The 16,334-nt window shown below is 45.1% G+C and overlaps 1 protein-coding gene across 1 annotated transcript in view; it reads left to right on the forward strand.

Moving 5' to 3' along the window:
• Prkce (protein kinase C epsilon) overlaps positions 1-16,334 on the forward strand; it is a 515,489-nt gene that overhangs the window by 183,813 nt on the left and 315,342 nt on the right. Inside the window, exon 2 of the mRNA XM_027417971.1 lies at positions 15,088-15,151. Within this exon, the coding sequence (XP_027273772.1) occupies positions 15,088-15,151 (64 nt within the window). The remainder of the gene's footprint in view (positions 1-15,087; positions 15,152-16,334) is intronic.

Genomic DNA, 16,334 nt, shown 5'->3' on the forward strand with positions numbered 1-16,334 from the left:
TCACCCCACCGATTTCACATAAATGTAAAAAGGTTTTTAAAAAATTGGCTACTATCATATCACAGAGTGATGGCTATCTAACTCAGGGTAAAGTGCCATTGATTTTAACTTGCCTCATAAATTCCACTTTACCTGATGCAAGTCTGAGATTTGTGCTTGGTCTTCTTAGAGCCCCTTTTCCTGTTGTATTGAGCATCCAAGACAGATAAGAGGAGAAACTATGCCAATGTATAGTGTAGAAATGAAGAGGGCAGCCTTGACTGCCACATGGGGAGGGGGACTGTTAGGCTACATCATAATAGGGATATTTATTTATCATCTGATCAGTGAGGTTTATGGGCTATGACACTTTGTTGCATAAAAGGTATAAAATATGGAAAAAAGGGGCTTCATCACCCCACCCCACCTTTCCATGAACAAATACATATTGGCGCTCAGGCACACACACACACACACACACACACACACACACACACACACACACACACACACGGAACAACCTCACCATATAGAGAAGGGTATGTGATCAAAGCAAAGGATTTTAAGTTTAGCTCACTTCTTAAAGACGTATTTTTATTTTTGTATATGTTTGTGTCATGTATGTCTAGTGCCTGCAGAAGAGGGCATCAGATCCCCTAGAACTTGAGTTACAAGTGGCTTTGAGCCTCACAGTGTGGGTGCTGGGAACCAGGTGTGGGTCCTCGGGGACAGCCACTGCTCTTCACCACTGAGCCGCGTCTCCAGTCCCAACCCACTTGCTTCTGAGTCTTTTCCTTGGTCTGTTTAGACCATGTCCAGCTGAGGAGTACACCGACCTCTCTGGCACAGGTGAGGAGTGAGCAGACCTGTTACCATTGACCTGAAAATTAAACTTTTGTGGAGATGTGTAATTTTAAAATCATGCCCTATTTTGAACTTATATCCCCAAATTAAGAAATTGAGAAAGGTGAGCTTCTGATTGTTAGCTTCAAGCAGTTTGCTTACAGGCCTGAACAAATTCCTTAACCTCTTTGGGCCTTTGTTTCTTTGTGAATAAAGGGGTTTATTTACATAATATTCTTAAAAGAATTGTGCATTTATTTTTAACCAAGAAGTGTGGTAGAAACTAGGAGAGAGGTAGGTTTAAAAACTATTCATGGACACATACACACACATCACCTCTTACTCTGCTTTTCCATAGATCTTTTTTAAAAATTTTGATTATAAGTATATTCCTCACACACTGGTCTTCACAAAATTGGATCGCATGACACATCTTCCTTTTTAAAGCTAATTTTAACATTTGATACCACATTATGAATAATTTTCCATGTAATTAAATATAATCTTAGATATTGTTGCATGGTATGTAATGACTTGAATTGTCTACCATTTGTTTAGGTTGTTAGCTATTAACTAAACCATTGCTTTCTAATTTTATGTTCTTAAAAATGATATAATGATCATCTTTGTAGTTAAATCTTTTTTGCACATGTGTGATTGGGATAAATTCCCAAAAGCAGAATTGCAAGGTCAAGAGCTTTTTGTTTTGTTTTGCTGTTGTTATGCAATGCCAGAAACATTCTTTACAAATTTTGCAGCCGTTTACACTCCATGGGCACACTCTTGCACAAGTGTCTCTTTCTCCCTCATTCTTAGCAGCTCTGCATAATATCATCTCAGGTGACATGTTTTGGAAATTTCCATTTGAGGTTTTCTTGAGGCAAGTGTGTTGTTTGTGCCTTTGCCCGCTCTACTTTCCACATACACAATAGAAAAAGGGAAAGAGTGGCGGAATCTGTTACAACCATGTGAGGGGAAAGAACACACCAGCACACTTACCCTTAGTCTCTGGGTATTGAGACAGCAAGATGCCACCCAATGGAGGAGACTAGAGGTACTGAGGGGCCTCTAGTCAGAACAGTATAGATCACCATGTCTCAACTTGTGGGTTGTGACCCCCACGGGAGTCACGTCAGATAGCCTGCATATCAGATATTTACATTACAATTCATAAACAGTACCAAAATTAGTCATGAAGTAGCAACGAAATGATTTTATGATTGGGGGTTCCCCACAACACAAGGAACAGAATTAAAGGATCCCAGCATTAGGAAGGTTGAGAACCACTGTCTGGGGGCTTCTGCATCCTAGCATGGAGACACCTTCTCTGTGTTGTTCTGAAGGACTCTAGGCTGGGAGAAAACTTACCCCAAGTGCAGGAGAGAAAACAAGTGCCAATTGGAAGACCTAGCTGTAGAGATGTATATCCCCAGAGCTCATTACCGAAGGACCTGGAGCCAGGCTGACTCCTGGAGTGAAAATTTGGAAGGCCCTTTGCAAAAGAAATGGCAGAATGTTCGGGGAGAGCTGGAAAAAGGGTTGGGGAGTTTTCCTCTTTCCAGAAGGTACCATTTCCCTGCTGTTCCATAGACCATGGCCAAGAGCACACGGGAGGAGCTGAAAGAGACCACATCCAGGCTTTCAGGGCATCTTAGGGTCATGTACAATTGCCAATTAGCCAAGGGGGAGAGGGGCTACTTCCTAATTATAAAGGGAGGGCTCCCCTATCTAACCCAAAGGATTAAAAGATAAAATAAATAGAAGGGTGGCTTCCACAAGCTCAGTGTTGGCACAGTGATAAAAAAAAAGCCTCCTAGAGGCATGTCATTGTGGAATTTAACAACAAGGAGGATGAAGAAGGGCCCCAGACTTGCAGAATGGAACCCAAACAGGTAAACAGTGCCCTGCAATAAGCCAAGATGGTCAGGCTGACATCAGAGTCTATTGGCCATATAGCTGTTAAAAGGAAGTTCTGACAGATGTGTGTGTGTGTGTGTGTGTGTGTGTGTGTGTGTGTGTGTGTGTGTGTGTGTGTGTTTCCTAGAATTTGCTATCTAGTCAAACCATCATTCACTTGTGAGGGCAGGCATGCAGAGTCTTAGAACACTGGCTTCACACACTGCTAATCAGCACTTCAGTCAGAACACACTTTCCTAGCAAAAACCCAGAACAAGGGAGAATGGATCCCGACAGCAGTGGCTGCACCCAGCTGAGTTATGAACAGATGTGCAGCACCATAGCGGCCTAGAGAGCCGCTGAGCCAAATGAGGAGGGAAGTCATGGTGGGACCCCAGCAGCAGGGCAAATCCTAAAGAAAAGGATCCTGGGAAACATGGAGCATCACAGAAAAGCACCTGGCAGAATGGATAATGAAGACTCCATTTGAGTCTGATGATAGGTACATTGTCCACCGAGTAGCATGTGAGTGGCCACTGTTGTCATAGATAAGAGTATGAATATAGATACGCATATGTGAGACTACAGATAAGCGGTTTATAAAGCCATCCTATGTAGATGACTTAGTTTTCAGATTTTAGAACCACTGTATAACGAAGCATGGAACTTCACTGTGGCTAGAGAACAGAATGCCCGCATTGTCATAGGAGTAAATTACAAAGGTGTAGGGACGGAGAGGATGGGGAGGCTGAAAGCACAGATGTTTTCTGGTTACAGTGTGCAAGGTCAAGGATAGTCTGGGGTTCGTATGATGAGAACCTGATATTTTAGATGGTCTTCTTCCAGTTCTAGAAAAATAGAGGAGCAAGTGATGGGTGTGTGTGTGTGTGTGTGTGTGTGTGTGTGTGTGTGTGTGTGTGTGTATGTGTGTGTGTGTGTGTGTGTGTGTGTCTCTCTGTATGTATGTATCTGTGTGTGATGTATGTGTCTGTGTGTATGTGTGTGTTTCTCTCTCTCTCTCTGTGTGTGTGTGTGTGTGTGTGTCTGTGTGATGTGTGTGTCTCTCTGTATGTATGTATCTGTGTGTGATGTATGTGTCTGTGTGTATGTGTGTGTTTCTCTCTCTCTCTCTGTGTGTGTGTGTGTGTGTGTGTCTGTGTGATGTGTGTGTCTCTCTGTATGTATGTATCTGTGTGTGATGTATGTGTCTGTGTGTGTGTGTGTATCTCTCTCTCTCTCTCTCTCTCTCTCTCTCTCTCTCTCTCTCTGTGTGTGTGTGTGTGTGTGTGTGTGATGTGTGTGTCTCTCTGTATGTATGTATCTGTGTGTGATGTATGTGTCTGTGTGTGTGTATGTGTGTATCTCTCTCTCTCTCTCTCTCTCTCTCTCTCTGTCTCTGTCTCTCTGTGTGTGTGTGATGTGTGTGTCTCTCTGTATGTATGTATCAGTGTGTGATGTATGTGTCTCTCTCTCTGTGTGTGTGTGTGTGTGTGTGTGTGTGTATCTCTTTCTCTCTCTCTCTCTCTCTGTGTGTGTGTGTGTGTCTGTGTGTGTGTGTGTCTGTGTGTGTGTCTGTGTGTGTGATCAAGCTATGGACCCCATACATGCAAGGTGAGCCTATACCACTGACCTTGAGCAACTGCCTAGGAAATGAGAATTAGGACATAGAATATTTTGTGGCGAGGGAATGAGGAGGGAGGTGGTTGCTGAACCAAGGCCTCATCTATCGCAGCAGCAAGACAAAGAAAACACCCGGGTAACAAACCAGGAGTTTGAGACATGTGTTATTTAGAGGCATGGCAGTGACCATGAGAAAAACTTAAATAGGGATTATTAAAAATCGGACCCTCTTGGGAGTGATGGGCCTCACCTCACTCGAGAAAGTCAATTTTGATTTCTGAAAAGCAAGCATGTCGTTACAGTCAGTTTGGGTTATATTTTAGTTCTAAATAATGCAGAAATACATGGCTCAAGAGGGGAAAAAATGGTCAGTTTGGCAAACAAAAGGAAAAAGACCTTATCCTTGTTTTAATTTATGTTTCTTTGTGTTTTTGAACCAAGTCATTTCTAAGTGTTTCTGACTCTTACATTTCACGCTTCCACGATCTTTACAAAATTGTTCTCAGAGGACATGGTTCCAACTGTATGAGGCGAAGCAATAACAAATCAGACTTGATATCCAGAATACCGTCATACAGGAATGTGCCTGGGGCACTGATTGCCTGCTTTTGGGTAGCCTGCATCCTGTTTGTACTTAGTGTCTGAGCTGCCCGGCTGCTTTGCTGTGATTTCATGTGCTTTGAACTTGGGTTTCCTAAAAGGACAAGGCAGGACCTGTGCTTTCATTGTCGTGTCTAAGAAGTATCTCTCTTTTTGTTAGTTATGAAGCCATGCTCAAGGGATAGCTCACAGGGAGACGAAATCAAAGCAAGTGCCACACAACTTGTAATAGGCAGTGTAGGGATTTGAACCCAGGCAGGCTAGTGTCAGTGTCTGTATGCTCCCTTACTGAGCTATACTGGTATGATGTGAGAAATAGGAAAATAAAGTAAGCATACATCCAAATGTGTAGTCAGACTTTTTAGTTGGGACCATTGACTCCCCAATAAAGATACAGAGACTTATTGTTTATTATGAAAGCCAGCTGGTAGCTTAGGCTTGTTTTTAGCTAGCTCTTATAACTTAAATGAACCCATTCCTATTCATCGACACGCTGCACCTAAGCTCGTGCACCTCATCTACATACTGGCCATCCTGCTTTCCTGCTTCCTCCAGGTCTCCTCGTGTCTCCACCCTTCTTCTTCCCAGAATTCTCTGTGCCTGCCTAACTATCATCTGTTCAGCTTTTTATTAAGCCAATCAGAGTGACACTTCTTCACAGTGTCCAAAAAGATTATTCCACAAGGTAAATACACCCAAGGAGAGAGACTATTCCCAATACAAAATGCAAGCTAACAGCAAGGAGCTTTTTACTTCAGAGTGCCCAAGGCCAGAGATTGTATTTCCTATTTGTTCTGTTTGTACCCACCACCTTCTGTTAGGGCATATAGCATACATTGCCATTGTCTTCCAATCTAGAAACACTATGCCATGACCATGTATATCATCACACGTGCTCCCTCTTGGCTCAGCAGCACCTTCCGATGTTTGCTGATCTTGGACAGCCTTTTTAGTGCACATAGACTGCTTCGTTTTCAGCCATCTCTGTCACCAGAAGAAACTGCGAGCTCCTCGGGACCATCTCTGTGTTGCGGAGGTTCTTTCCCGCCAGCCCCCTCGCCCTTGAGCCCCAAATAAACGCATGGACATTGTATTAGTTATAAAACTGTTGGCCAGTGAGTAGGGCTTCTTATTGGCTAGCTCTGTCTTAATTACTAGCCAATTTATATTAATTTACATATTGTCATGTGGTCTTGGCTTACCGGAGAATGCCCAGAGCTGTTCCTTCTTTGGCTAGGAATGGAGAAGAAGAACTGATTCTGGTCTCTGTATCCTGTGGAGTCTGTCTCGTGGTCTCATGAGGCGGTTACCACTTGCTGTTGACCAAACGTTCTGCTAGTGGGTGGGAAGATGGCTCGGTGGGAAAGCCCTTGCCTCCTCAGTGTGAGACCCTGAGATGGGATCCCCAGAATCCACATCAAACCAGGCAAGGTAGTATGTTCTTAAGTCCATTGCTCCTACTGAGTGATCGGAGGCAGAACCGGAGAATCCAAGGACATCTGTGGGCCATTTAACCTGGTGTATGCAGCAGCACGCCCTAAGACATCCTGCCTCGAACAGGGTAGAAAGAGAGGACCAACATCCCAATTGTCCTTTCACCTCTGTATGTGTTTTAAACATGTGCACCTGTCCTTAAACACTCATAGATATGGGAGTGATTCAAAATAAATTTAAAAACTTAAGAGAAACATTGAAAACAAGAGTTCCTCCTAGACAGGCTCTATATCTGGAGTGTGTGTGTACACCCACACATGAACACCTTTCTTTTGTATGACAGCTTAGCATAAAAACACATCGTATCTTGCTGTTCCCACTTCTGAATCCCAGATATCACCCAGCACATTTAGATCTTTTTCTTACCTTGTTTTTTTTACTTGTAGAGTGATGTATCAAATAGTGTTTATCTATCTGTCTATCATCTTCCTATCATCTGTCTATCTATCATCTACCTATTATCTATCTATCTATCTATCTACCTATCTATCTATCAATCATCTATCTAGCCTTTTTGCATATATTTAGGTCATTCAGATCACCAAAATTCACCACAGAGCATTTGGCAAAGTTGTCTTACTTTCTCTGTGAGGAAATGGAGATCCACACAGAGAAAGGGGTTTAAATAATTCGACAGACTCTTGCACCTACATGTTGGATGTGTTTTTCTTTCTATTATTGTATTTTGATCACAGACGACAGGAGAGGGTGGCTCAGCTGTGTGCCTGTGAATGTGTTTGCCTGTGTGGGTGGCGTGTGAACACATGCACCCACGCGGGTAGGTGTACATTATGTCGTGTGACAGATGTGCTCGTGAAAGAGTCTGAATGAGTCTCTTTTATTTTTAAAAACGAAACATGAAAATTTAAATGCTCTGAGGGTGGAAAGATGATTTATTATTTAAAGGAAGCTTGTAGAGGAATCCTTATGTGAAGGGAAGACTCCCCCCCCTTCTCCTTTATAAAGAGCAACTTCATTGAGAATCAACTCTGGTACCGCTAAGGACAGCCATTTTGAGTGCATAGCGTGACGCCTTTCCTCAAATGCATGCACTCACCCCATCACCAGCACATTTAACACAGGGCTAAAAGTTCCACATCCCTGAAGGCCCTTCTATGTCTCTTGGCAGTCATTGGTCACCTCTGCCTTCAGGATGTAGTCACCCTTGTGGTTCTTGTCACTGTAAATTAGTGTTGCCTGTTTCAGGACCTTATATAAATGGAACCATATGGTGTTTGGAGTCTTTGGCACAGCATTCCTATGAATATCGCTAATTTATTCGTTCCTATTGCTAAGCAAAATGCCCTTGTGTGGATGTAGCACGGGTTGCTTATCCTCATACCTGCTGTGGGGCATGGAGTTGCTTCTAGTTTGGGTGGGGTTCCTAGGGCATGGGACTGCTGTGGACATTTGTGTACAGATTGATGTCTTCAAAAGCAAGTCATCTCCACCATCCACCTGTGCAGATCCAGCATTTGTGTGTATGTTGAAGTAACTCAATAGGACATGTGTTTGTTAAGGCAGCGTGTACAAACATCTCTTAGTATTGGGGCTGTAGCTCCTTGAAGAGCACTTGCCCAGCATGCATGAGGCCCCGAGTTCAATCCCAAGCTCCGCACAAATACTGATTAAATAGACCCCACCCTGCAGGAATGTATACAAAAGCCTATACAATATCTGTGTGTGGGGTCAGGGTGGGGTGGGTGCACACAGGTGTACACAAAGCTAGAGGAGGATGTCAGGTGTCTCCTTTTATCATCCTTCATTTTAATTTTGAAACAGGGTCTCTCTCTGACCCTGAAGCTCGTGGTTTTGGTTAGACTAGCTGGCCTGTGACTCCGGGGAATTACCTGCCTCTGTCCTCCCATGCTGAAGTTATAGACATGTGTGGCTATGCTCGGTGTTTTTCATATCGGTGCTGGGGATTTGAACCCAGGTTCTCTTGCTTTCATAACAAACACCGTTGTCCACCAAACCATCTGCTGTCCCCTGTGTAATGTCTTTACACTGCAGTGAGAGTCATTTGAGGAAAACAACAACAACAGCAACCCCCTTCCCCATTATTTTATGGAAGCAGTTGCTATGGTAGCCCATTATCTGAATGGACCCATGAAAAACATTTCATTACATGTATCCCACAGCCTCTTGACCAGTGGATGTGTGCTGTTAATAGAATGGGTAGCACATTCCTCCCCAGATGAAGATCCACAGGATTAGCTGCTAGACTCGAAATCAGCACTTTGGAGTAGCTTCAACATCACCCATTGCAGTGCTTTGGGGATATTAATTTTGTGTTTGAATTTTTTTCAATATCATGTTATTTGTATACAATGTTATAAGGGTCACATTCGCATCCTCCTTCCCCTTCTCTCTCCTGCTATGCCTTGATGCTTTGTACTTTCTATCAGATGCTGGCTGCCAGAATGACCCTGCTCTGCCTGGTCATTTCCATGCCAAGAAGCCCAGAGACTATGGTGTGCTTAAGTGTGGGAGAGAGGCCCAAACTGAAGGGTACAGACTTGGGAACAGAGTCTTCCTTTTACTTTCTCTCTCTTTTTCTCTGGCATTGGGGATTAAATCTAGGCCTTCATGAATGTTAACCAAGCATTTTACCACTGAGTTATAGCTTCTTTTTTACTTTAGTGTGTATATGTTGTATTCATGTAAGTGAGCGTGTGCACGTGCGCGCACATGCGCGCGCGCGCGCGCACACACACACACACACACACCGGTAGGAGGTTGATGCCCTGTGTCCCCCTTCCTCCATCATTTTTCACCTTAACTTTTTGAGATGGGTCCCTCCCTCAACTTGGAGGGACTCCCTGTTGGCTGACTAGTCAATGAGCTCCAGATATCCTCCTGTCTCTGCAGCCCCTAGCACTTGGATTACAGATGTGTGCCCCCACACCTGGCTCTTCATGGGTGCTGAGGACATGAACTCACGTCTTCATGCTTATGTAGCAGGCATCTTAGTGACAGAGCCATCTTCCCTTTTTTTTTTTTTTTTTTTTTTTTTTTCTTTTGATTTGGAGTCATGGCCTTACAAAGTTGCCAGTGTGGACCACAAATCAGTTGTGGCCTAGGAAGGCACTGACTTTATGGGCCTCATGCCTCAGTCTCCTAAGTAGCTGAGATTACAGACCAGTAGGCTCAGTTTCCTTTCTGGATGGTTCTTCTACCTCCTACACCAAGGAAGGAAGGAAAAGAAATAAACATTTAATTATGAGAGTCCCGTAGGTGGAACCAGGCTCCCAGCCTCTCTCCTCATCTCTCCTTCCCTCCAAGCTTGGTGCCTGGGGATGGTCAAAAAAAGGAAGTGAAACTCAGATGGCCTGGGCTAGGCCTGGGGGAAGTTTGTCTAGAGGTCTCAGGTGAAAGTTAGCTTGTGGTTAGGAGGAAGTTTGACTGAATGTCAGGCTGCCTGGCTCTTGAAACCCTTTGTCTACTAGACACAGGCATAGATACCTGTGGGTCACAAAGACCTTTGACCCCCTAGACACAGGCATAGATACCTATGGGTCACTGAAGCCCTTGGTCCACTAGACACAGACATAGATACCCGTGAGTCACAGAGACCCTTGGCCCCCTAGACACAGACATAGATACCTGTGGGTCATAGAAGCCCTTGGTCTACTAGTCACAGACATAGATACCCGTGAGTCACAGAGACCCTTGGCCCCCTAGACTCAGGCATAGATACCCGTGGGTCACTGAAACCTGACATATACTTTGCAGGTAAAGAGGTTGTTGGCCACCTACTTGCCAGTAGAGTTCTGATGATTCAAAACTGCTTGGCCCAGAGTTCCTGATAGGTGGGTGTAGGGTGCCGAAAAGATCCTTGGCCTAAGAGTTAGGAGCTTGGGGCAGGGGCCAAACTCTTTTTGAGTTACCTATAATGTTCAGTTTTAGGGCTACATTCCCAGAGACAAGGGATACTTGCTGGCTCTGATGTCATGAAACAGATGTTCCCTCATTGGCACACTTCAGGTATACTGCCTACTCCTCCTCTTTATAACCTCAGCTTTAAGATTATTTGCTTACTTGAAGTGCTAGAGGTTGAACCCATGACCTTGTGCATCTAAGCAAATACTCTACTGCTGAGCTTTACTGAGACAGAGTTTTGTTACGTTTCCCAGGGTTGCCTTGAACTCATAACTTCCTGTCTCTACTTTGGGAGAATTGAGATTACAGGTGTGTGCTACCATATCTGGTTCTTACTCATAGACCAATGCAGTAACTGTTACTTTACAGATAAATTATGAGGAATAAATAAATTTGACCCACGAAGGGCATTAGAAATGGTCAGGCACCACCCAGTAGTCTGTGTGAGTCTTTGCTTTCGAAGCCCTGCTGCGCAAGGGTTTCTGGGTAGTTGCTTCTGTCTCTGTGGCATTTCCCTTCAATGGAAAAATGGCATCTTCACACAGACCTTCACTTGGGCTCAGTGCAGTGCTGAGGGTGTTCAAAGTATCACTGTACCTTAGGAAGGTTGGGTCTGGGAAGCCAATGGCCAATGAAAAGGATAATGAGGACATTGGTGATGGGCTTGGAAAGACAATACCCTGGTTAGGAATCAGAGAAGCCTCTCTGGGCTAGGGATAGCAGGGGCCATGAGTGTGACCTTGGAGCAGAGGCAGAGTCAATGCCTTACATGATTAGGTAGTGTTGGGTGGGCACCGCTGCAGGATCATTGTACCTCTTTCCTATCTGGAAACCGAGACTGTCATTGACTTTGCAAGAGCCTCAGGAAGTTGAGGCGTGTGAAGGCATCTGAAGCAAAGTAGATGCCCAGGAAACCTGGGATCATCTTTTTTCCCTATCTCTCATGATACCATGGACATTCTGATGCCCGGCAGTTTGTCTTGCCTGCTCTGGGATTGCCCCCAGGGTGAGAACAAGGGCTACCTTTTTGATAGTCACAGTACCACTAAAAGTCATCTATATCCTGGAATAATATATAGTCACGTCAGGGAACACAAAATGTCTTCTATTTTTTACAAGGGAGTCGGGTGAGGTGGGAATATTGTTAGAGTAGAAAGAATTTTGAAATATAAAGAATTTAAGGCTGTGGTGTGTGTGTGTGTGTGTGTGTGTGTGTGTGTGTGTGTGTGTGTGTGTGAGTGAGAGAGAGAGTGTGTGTGTGTGTGTGTGTGTGTGTGAGAGAGAGAGAGAGAGAGAGAGAGAGAGAGAGAGAGAGAGAGAGAGACTAATATAGAGAGGTCTGGGAAAACTTGTGGAAGTTAATTCTTTCCTTCTATCATCTGGGAATGAAACTCAGGTCACCAGACTTAGCGATAAGGATCTCTACCTGATGAGCCACCTTGTAGACCCCAGGCAGTTCTCTTTTCTACACACTGAGTATTTTCTGAGTGCCAAGCACTTTGCATTCCTGTCTCATGGAATTTCCATGACAACCCATTTCACAGATGAAGCCAAGGCTCATGGAGAGGAAATAATTGTCTGAGGTCACTCAGCGGGTAAGAGACAAAACAGGGATGCAGGCCTGGTATGAAGCCAAGGGTTGTGGTCATCTCCCCCACTGTTTCCTTGGCTTCTGGCCCTTGCTAGAAGGGAAGCCAATGGTGATTTAGCTTGAAGGAAGATCGCAGTCCAAGAGAAAAGGAGCATAGCTAGGAAGCCTATCAAGGAGAGGTAAGACGTCTAAAAAGATTTTATGGCTAGGGCTACATCTGGAACACGTGGAATGAGCCTGCATTGCAGGAGGAGTTCAGAGATGACCTGGCAATGGCTGGAGGGCGGAATGGGGACAGGCCTGGGAGCTCACATTGCTTCCTTATCTGGGCGGTGAAACATTGGGCAGAGTCCGTGATGAGATGAATTTGGCTGTGAAGCTGGACCCCTCTCTACCACCCGTTGTACTCGGCCACCCCTCCAGTCACCAACACTGAAGTCCTGCCACCCCGGCTGGAATCTCAAAGCCTCCTTGTTTGATTGACTGGGCCTTAGCCGGAGCTCTGCAGCCATCTGCTCACCCTGCAAAGCTCTTTGTTGCTTTTGGCATGTTTAATGGCTTAATTTCTATTTTTCGGTTGGGAAATGCAGCTCACTAGCATCGAGGGAGCAGTGGGTGCTCAAATGGTTTCTGATCGCTATCTTGAATGTTCATATCCTAATGCATTTTACTGTCAATGACCTGTCCTCCCTGCTAGGAGTCCTCATTCCCCTTTGGCAGAGATAGGCTCAGTGCCCGCATTTGGCTAGGCCTCGCTGCCCATCTCTTTCCTTCTCTCTCCTCCTCCTGCCTTGCACAGATAGCATTGTGCAGTACGGTCTGCAGTCGTGGGAAATCTTTGACTTGGAGGATATGAGAAAGTGTTTCACTTTGCTTGGGGGTTAGCAGAGATGATCTCATCTCCAAAAGGCATACATTATTTGAATTCCATGCTCGAGGGGCAAAGGGCCCCCTGATCATTTTGAACTTTGGCAGGGACAGAATTCTGGTTTAGCGCTGTTCAGCAGGGCCAACAGCTGGGTTTCCTGTTTGTAATTCCATGCCAGGACCCTGGTTTGTTTATGTTGGGGGTCATGCTAGCTTTGGGGAGCCCTGGGGGAACTTTGCACATTTCAAATTGTGAACTCTTGAGGTGGGATGACGTGGAAAAACATCACATGGGATTCCCCAGTTGGGTATTTGTTTCTCATCTGGAGTCCAGGCTCAGGCAATTGGATCCTGTGGTGTCCCCGAACATGGCCCAAGTGTGCTCACTCTCCTCCTTCACTCTCTGATGAGAGTGCGTGAACTTCCTCCAGTTGCCTCACCCATGGGAGATGGCTTGATACAAAAGAACACTTGAAGCAGATAGATGGTGAACGTCCTCAGCCGTGAGGGCCTAAGTCTGACTGTGCAATGGGGCTCCTGTGTGGCTCTAAAAACCTTAACTCTGCAGAGGGTGTGGGTGATCTGGAGAGACCATCTCTCCAACTTGTGTTTCTTCGCCTCACACAGGTACTCATATTAGATGTTCATTGTATGGGCTCGTTAGCTTCCCTCTCTGAGTCTTGTGCAGTGCTATTTCAGTACAAGTCACAAGCCTGTTTTCCTCCCTAAGCATGAAGGCTTGAAGGGGTGAAGGACACAGACTATGCTAGAATCTAGAGCCTTTCCCCACCTGTACAAATGGGTATTGGGAGATTTCTGGACAAGAGAAGTGAGCTGAGGTTGGGAATGTGGCACAGAAGATAACTACACAGACTCTGTGCTACAGTTTAATAAAAACTGTGATTAGGACCTGTCTGGTGTGCTGTGGGAACCCAGAGGAGGGAGGAACGCAGCCTGATGGGAGTATCTATCTGGAAAAGCTTCAGAGAGGAGGCATTCATTGCCCTTGACCTTGAAGGAACAGGAGACGTCTGCCACACTGCCTTAGCAAAAATTACTTGCTAAGCATGCACTCACTCCTTGCTGGGTACAGTTGAAAAATAATTACAAGGAAGGGATGGTGGTTCCTGTCCGTTAGAAATGCACAGCTTGTCAGGGAGCAAGCCTGGCACTGCTGAGCCCATTGGAACTCTGGGAATACAGATGGTGGAGGTGGGAGGGATTCATGATGCGGACTTGGAGATCCAAGGCTTCCAGAGTTACTACTCTCTCATACAGAAAGCACACTTAATGCAAGAAGAGTTCTTACCTTGCAAAGATGTCTCTAAGAGGCCCACTCCTCTGATTTCCATCCCACTATCTAGTTTCATCAACCTGGTTCTGTGTATCAGGAGTTCGAGTAGGGGCAGGGGAGCAAATTGGGCATGAAAGGAGAAGCAGTTAGAAGTACTGGCTCTCCTAATAACCCAGCTGGAATCTGTGGATCACCAAACACTGGTGGAGCCAACACATGACCTAAGGATAGGGGATCAGGGTAAAGTGCACTTTCTGAGCCTTTGGTTTTGTTGTTTCTTCTCAAACTGCTCTTCTCCACGGCTCTCAGGATCCTTCCAAATGGTGCTTGGTGTTTATTTTCTCCGTCTTATGAGCTGGACTCATCCATCACTGCTCTGTTTTTCTAACATCACAATGAGATTTGAATCGTGGAGAACAGGAGTGATGCCCAAGAGTGATGCTCTTGTTTTTCCAGAGAAGAGAAGCGGTCATATAGAATAAAGGACGCAAGTTCCTTTGAATGATCTTGGCATCAAGTCTCAGCACCGCCACTTAGCCTGGGCCTTTGAGCAGTTTCCTTATCTCTAAAAGGCAATAGCACAAAGCCTCTGATGTTTGTCACACAGCTGACCTGCTAGGCTGGGAGCTTCTTCTCTGTGGTCATTGTCTCATACCCCCATGGCTTCCCTGGCACCTCTACCCTTTCTATACCAGTTATGACATTCTCTCTGTAAGTCATGACAGTTAGTATCTAGACAGTCGTGCCTCATCAAGTATCCATTGTGAAGCAAGCTCCCTCCCAGTTTAAAATCACTGATTGGTGCTCCTTTTGGGTGTGCTTTAGACCTAGTACAGCATGGTAGATGTTTGGCCAACATTGATGCTCCTTCATTCTTAACTCACCTAGCTCTTGGCACATTGTGGGCTGATGAATGCATGGAGCTGTGGCTCTGGGTCACAACAGTTCAGGGTGGAAATGTGGGACCCTCAAGCTGCCCACACGTGCACTAACAGACCCACTGTCCTTTTCTTACTTGCAGATTGACCTGGAGCCAGAAGGAAAAGTGTACGTAATCATCGATCTCTCGGGGTCTTCGGGCGAAGGTAGGAGAACATGACCTCTCACCCTTGTCCTGTTGTGTTGAGCCTTGATCTTCTGGGTCTCCCCTGACCTGTCATGGCCAGGACATTAGCACAGTGACATTTAATTAGTTGGCCTGCTTTAGCAGGAGAAGGTTGTTTTGAAGATGCTGTACCCATGTACTGAAAGGAACCAGCCATCTGTTACTGGTGAAGCAGAAGGAGATTTGGACTTGCTGAGAGGCCAGTACCACAGGCATTTCCAAATGCTGTGTGCAGGGCAGGTGCCAGTGGAACGGCACTCGCTCCCAGGAGGCTTCTGGGGGTTTGTGTTGTGCATGGTGAGAAGGAAGTAAAACCAGTTGGTCTGACGGTATTCAGAAATGAAACAAAGAGGGTGGCAGACTTTAGAGTCTTACACTTTTGGATCATTTACAGGTTCATTTTACTAGTTATTTAAAAGGCAAGTGAAGTCAGTGAGATGAGACAGCATAGAGGTTTTCTCTGATATTTATATTTTTCTTCTTTCTTCTTTTTGCACCCTCTTCTTTTGGATTTTTCCCCCTTTTGCTCACTTAATATCTTTTAAGGGCAGAATTGTAAGTGTGGTGAAGACTGGACAAGCAGGGTGGAAGGGAAGGCTAGAAAATGCAACCTTGTCCAGACAGGTGCAAGGCAATTATGGTAGACTTAAACACCAGACTAGATAGGACTGAAATGTATTGGCTGGCTTCCCCTTAGAGATGAGGGAAAGAAATGGTGTTTGGGGTCTGTGTCCCTAAGTGAAAGGTGGGACCTTCGGGTCCTTCAGCTCTCCCTGCTGGTAAACTTGGCCATTTCACAGATTCACACCAGATCATAAGCACAACGTCACAATCGTGCACACACATACAGTCTCTAAGCAAAGGTTGTGATTGGAGGAAACTTATGTAAGTAAGGTCAAAGGCTATAGGCCAGTGATTCTCAACCTGTGGGTCACAACCCCTTTGGGGGTCACATATCAGATATCCTACATATCAGATATTTATATTACAATTCATAAGAGTAGCAAAAGTTGTGATTGGAGGAAACTTATGTAAGTAAGGTCAAAGGCTATAGGCCAGTGATTCTCAACCTGTGGGTCACAACCCCCTTTGGGGGTCACATATCAGATATCCTGCATATCAGATATTTATATTACAATTCATAAGAGTAGCAAAATTACAGT

This window comes from Cricetulus griseus, chromosome 5 (genome assembly GCF_003668045.3).
Source record: "Cricetulus griseus strain 17A/GY chromosome 5, alternate assembly CriGri-PICRH-1.0, whole genome shotgun sequence".
Lineage (NCBI taxonomy): Eukaryota > Metazoa > Chordata > Mammalia > Rodentia > Cricetidae > Cricetulus > Cricetulus griseus.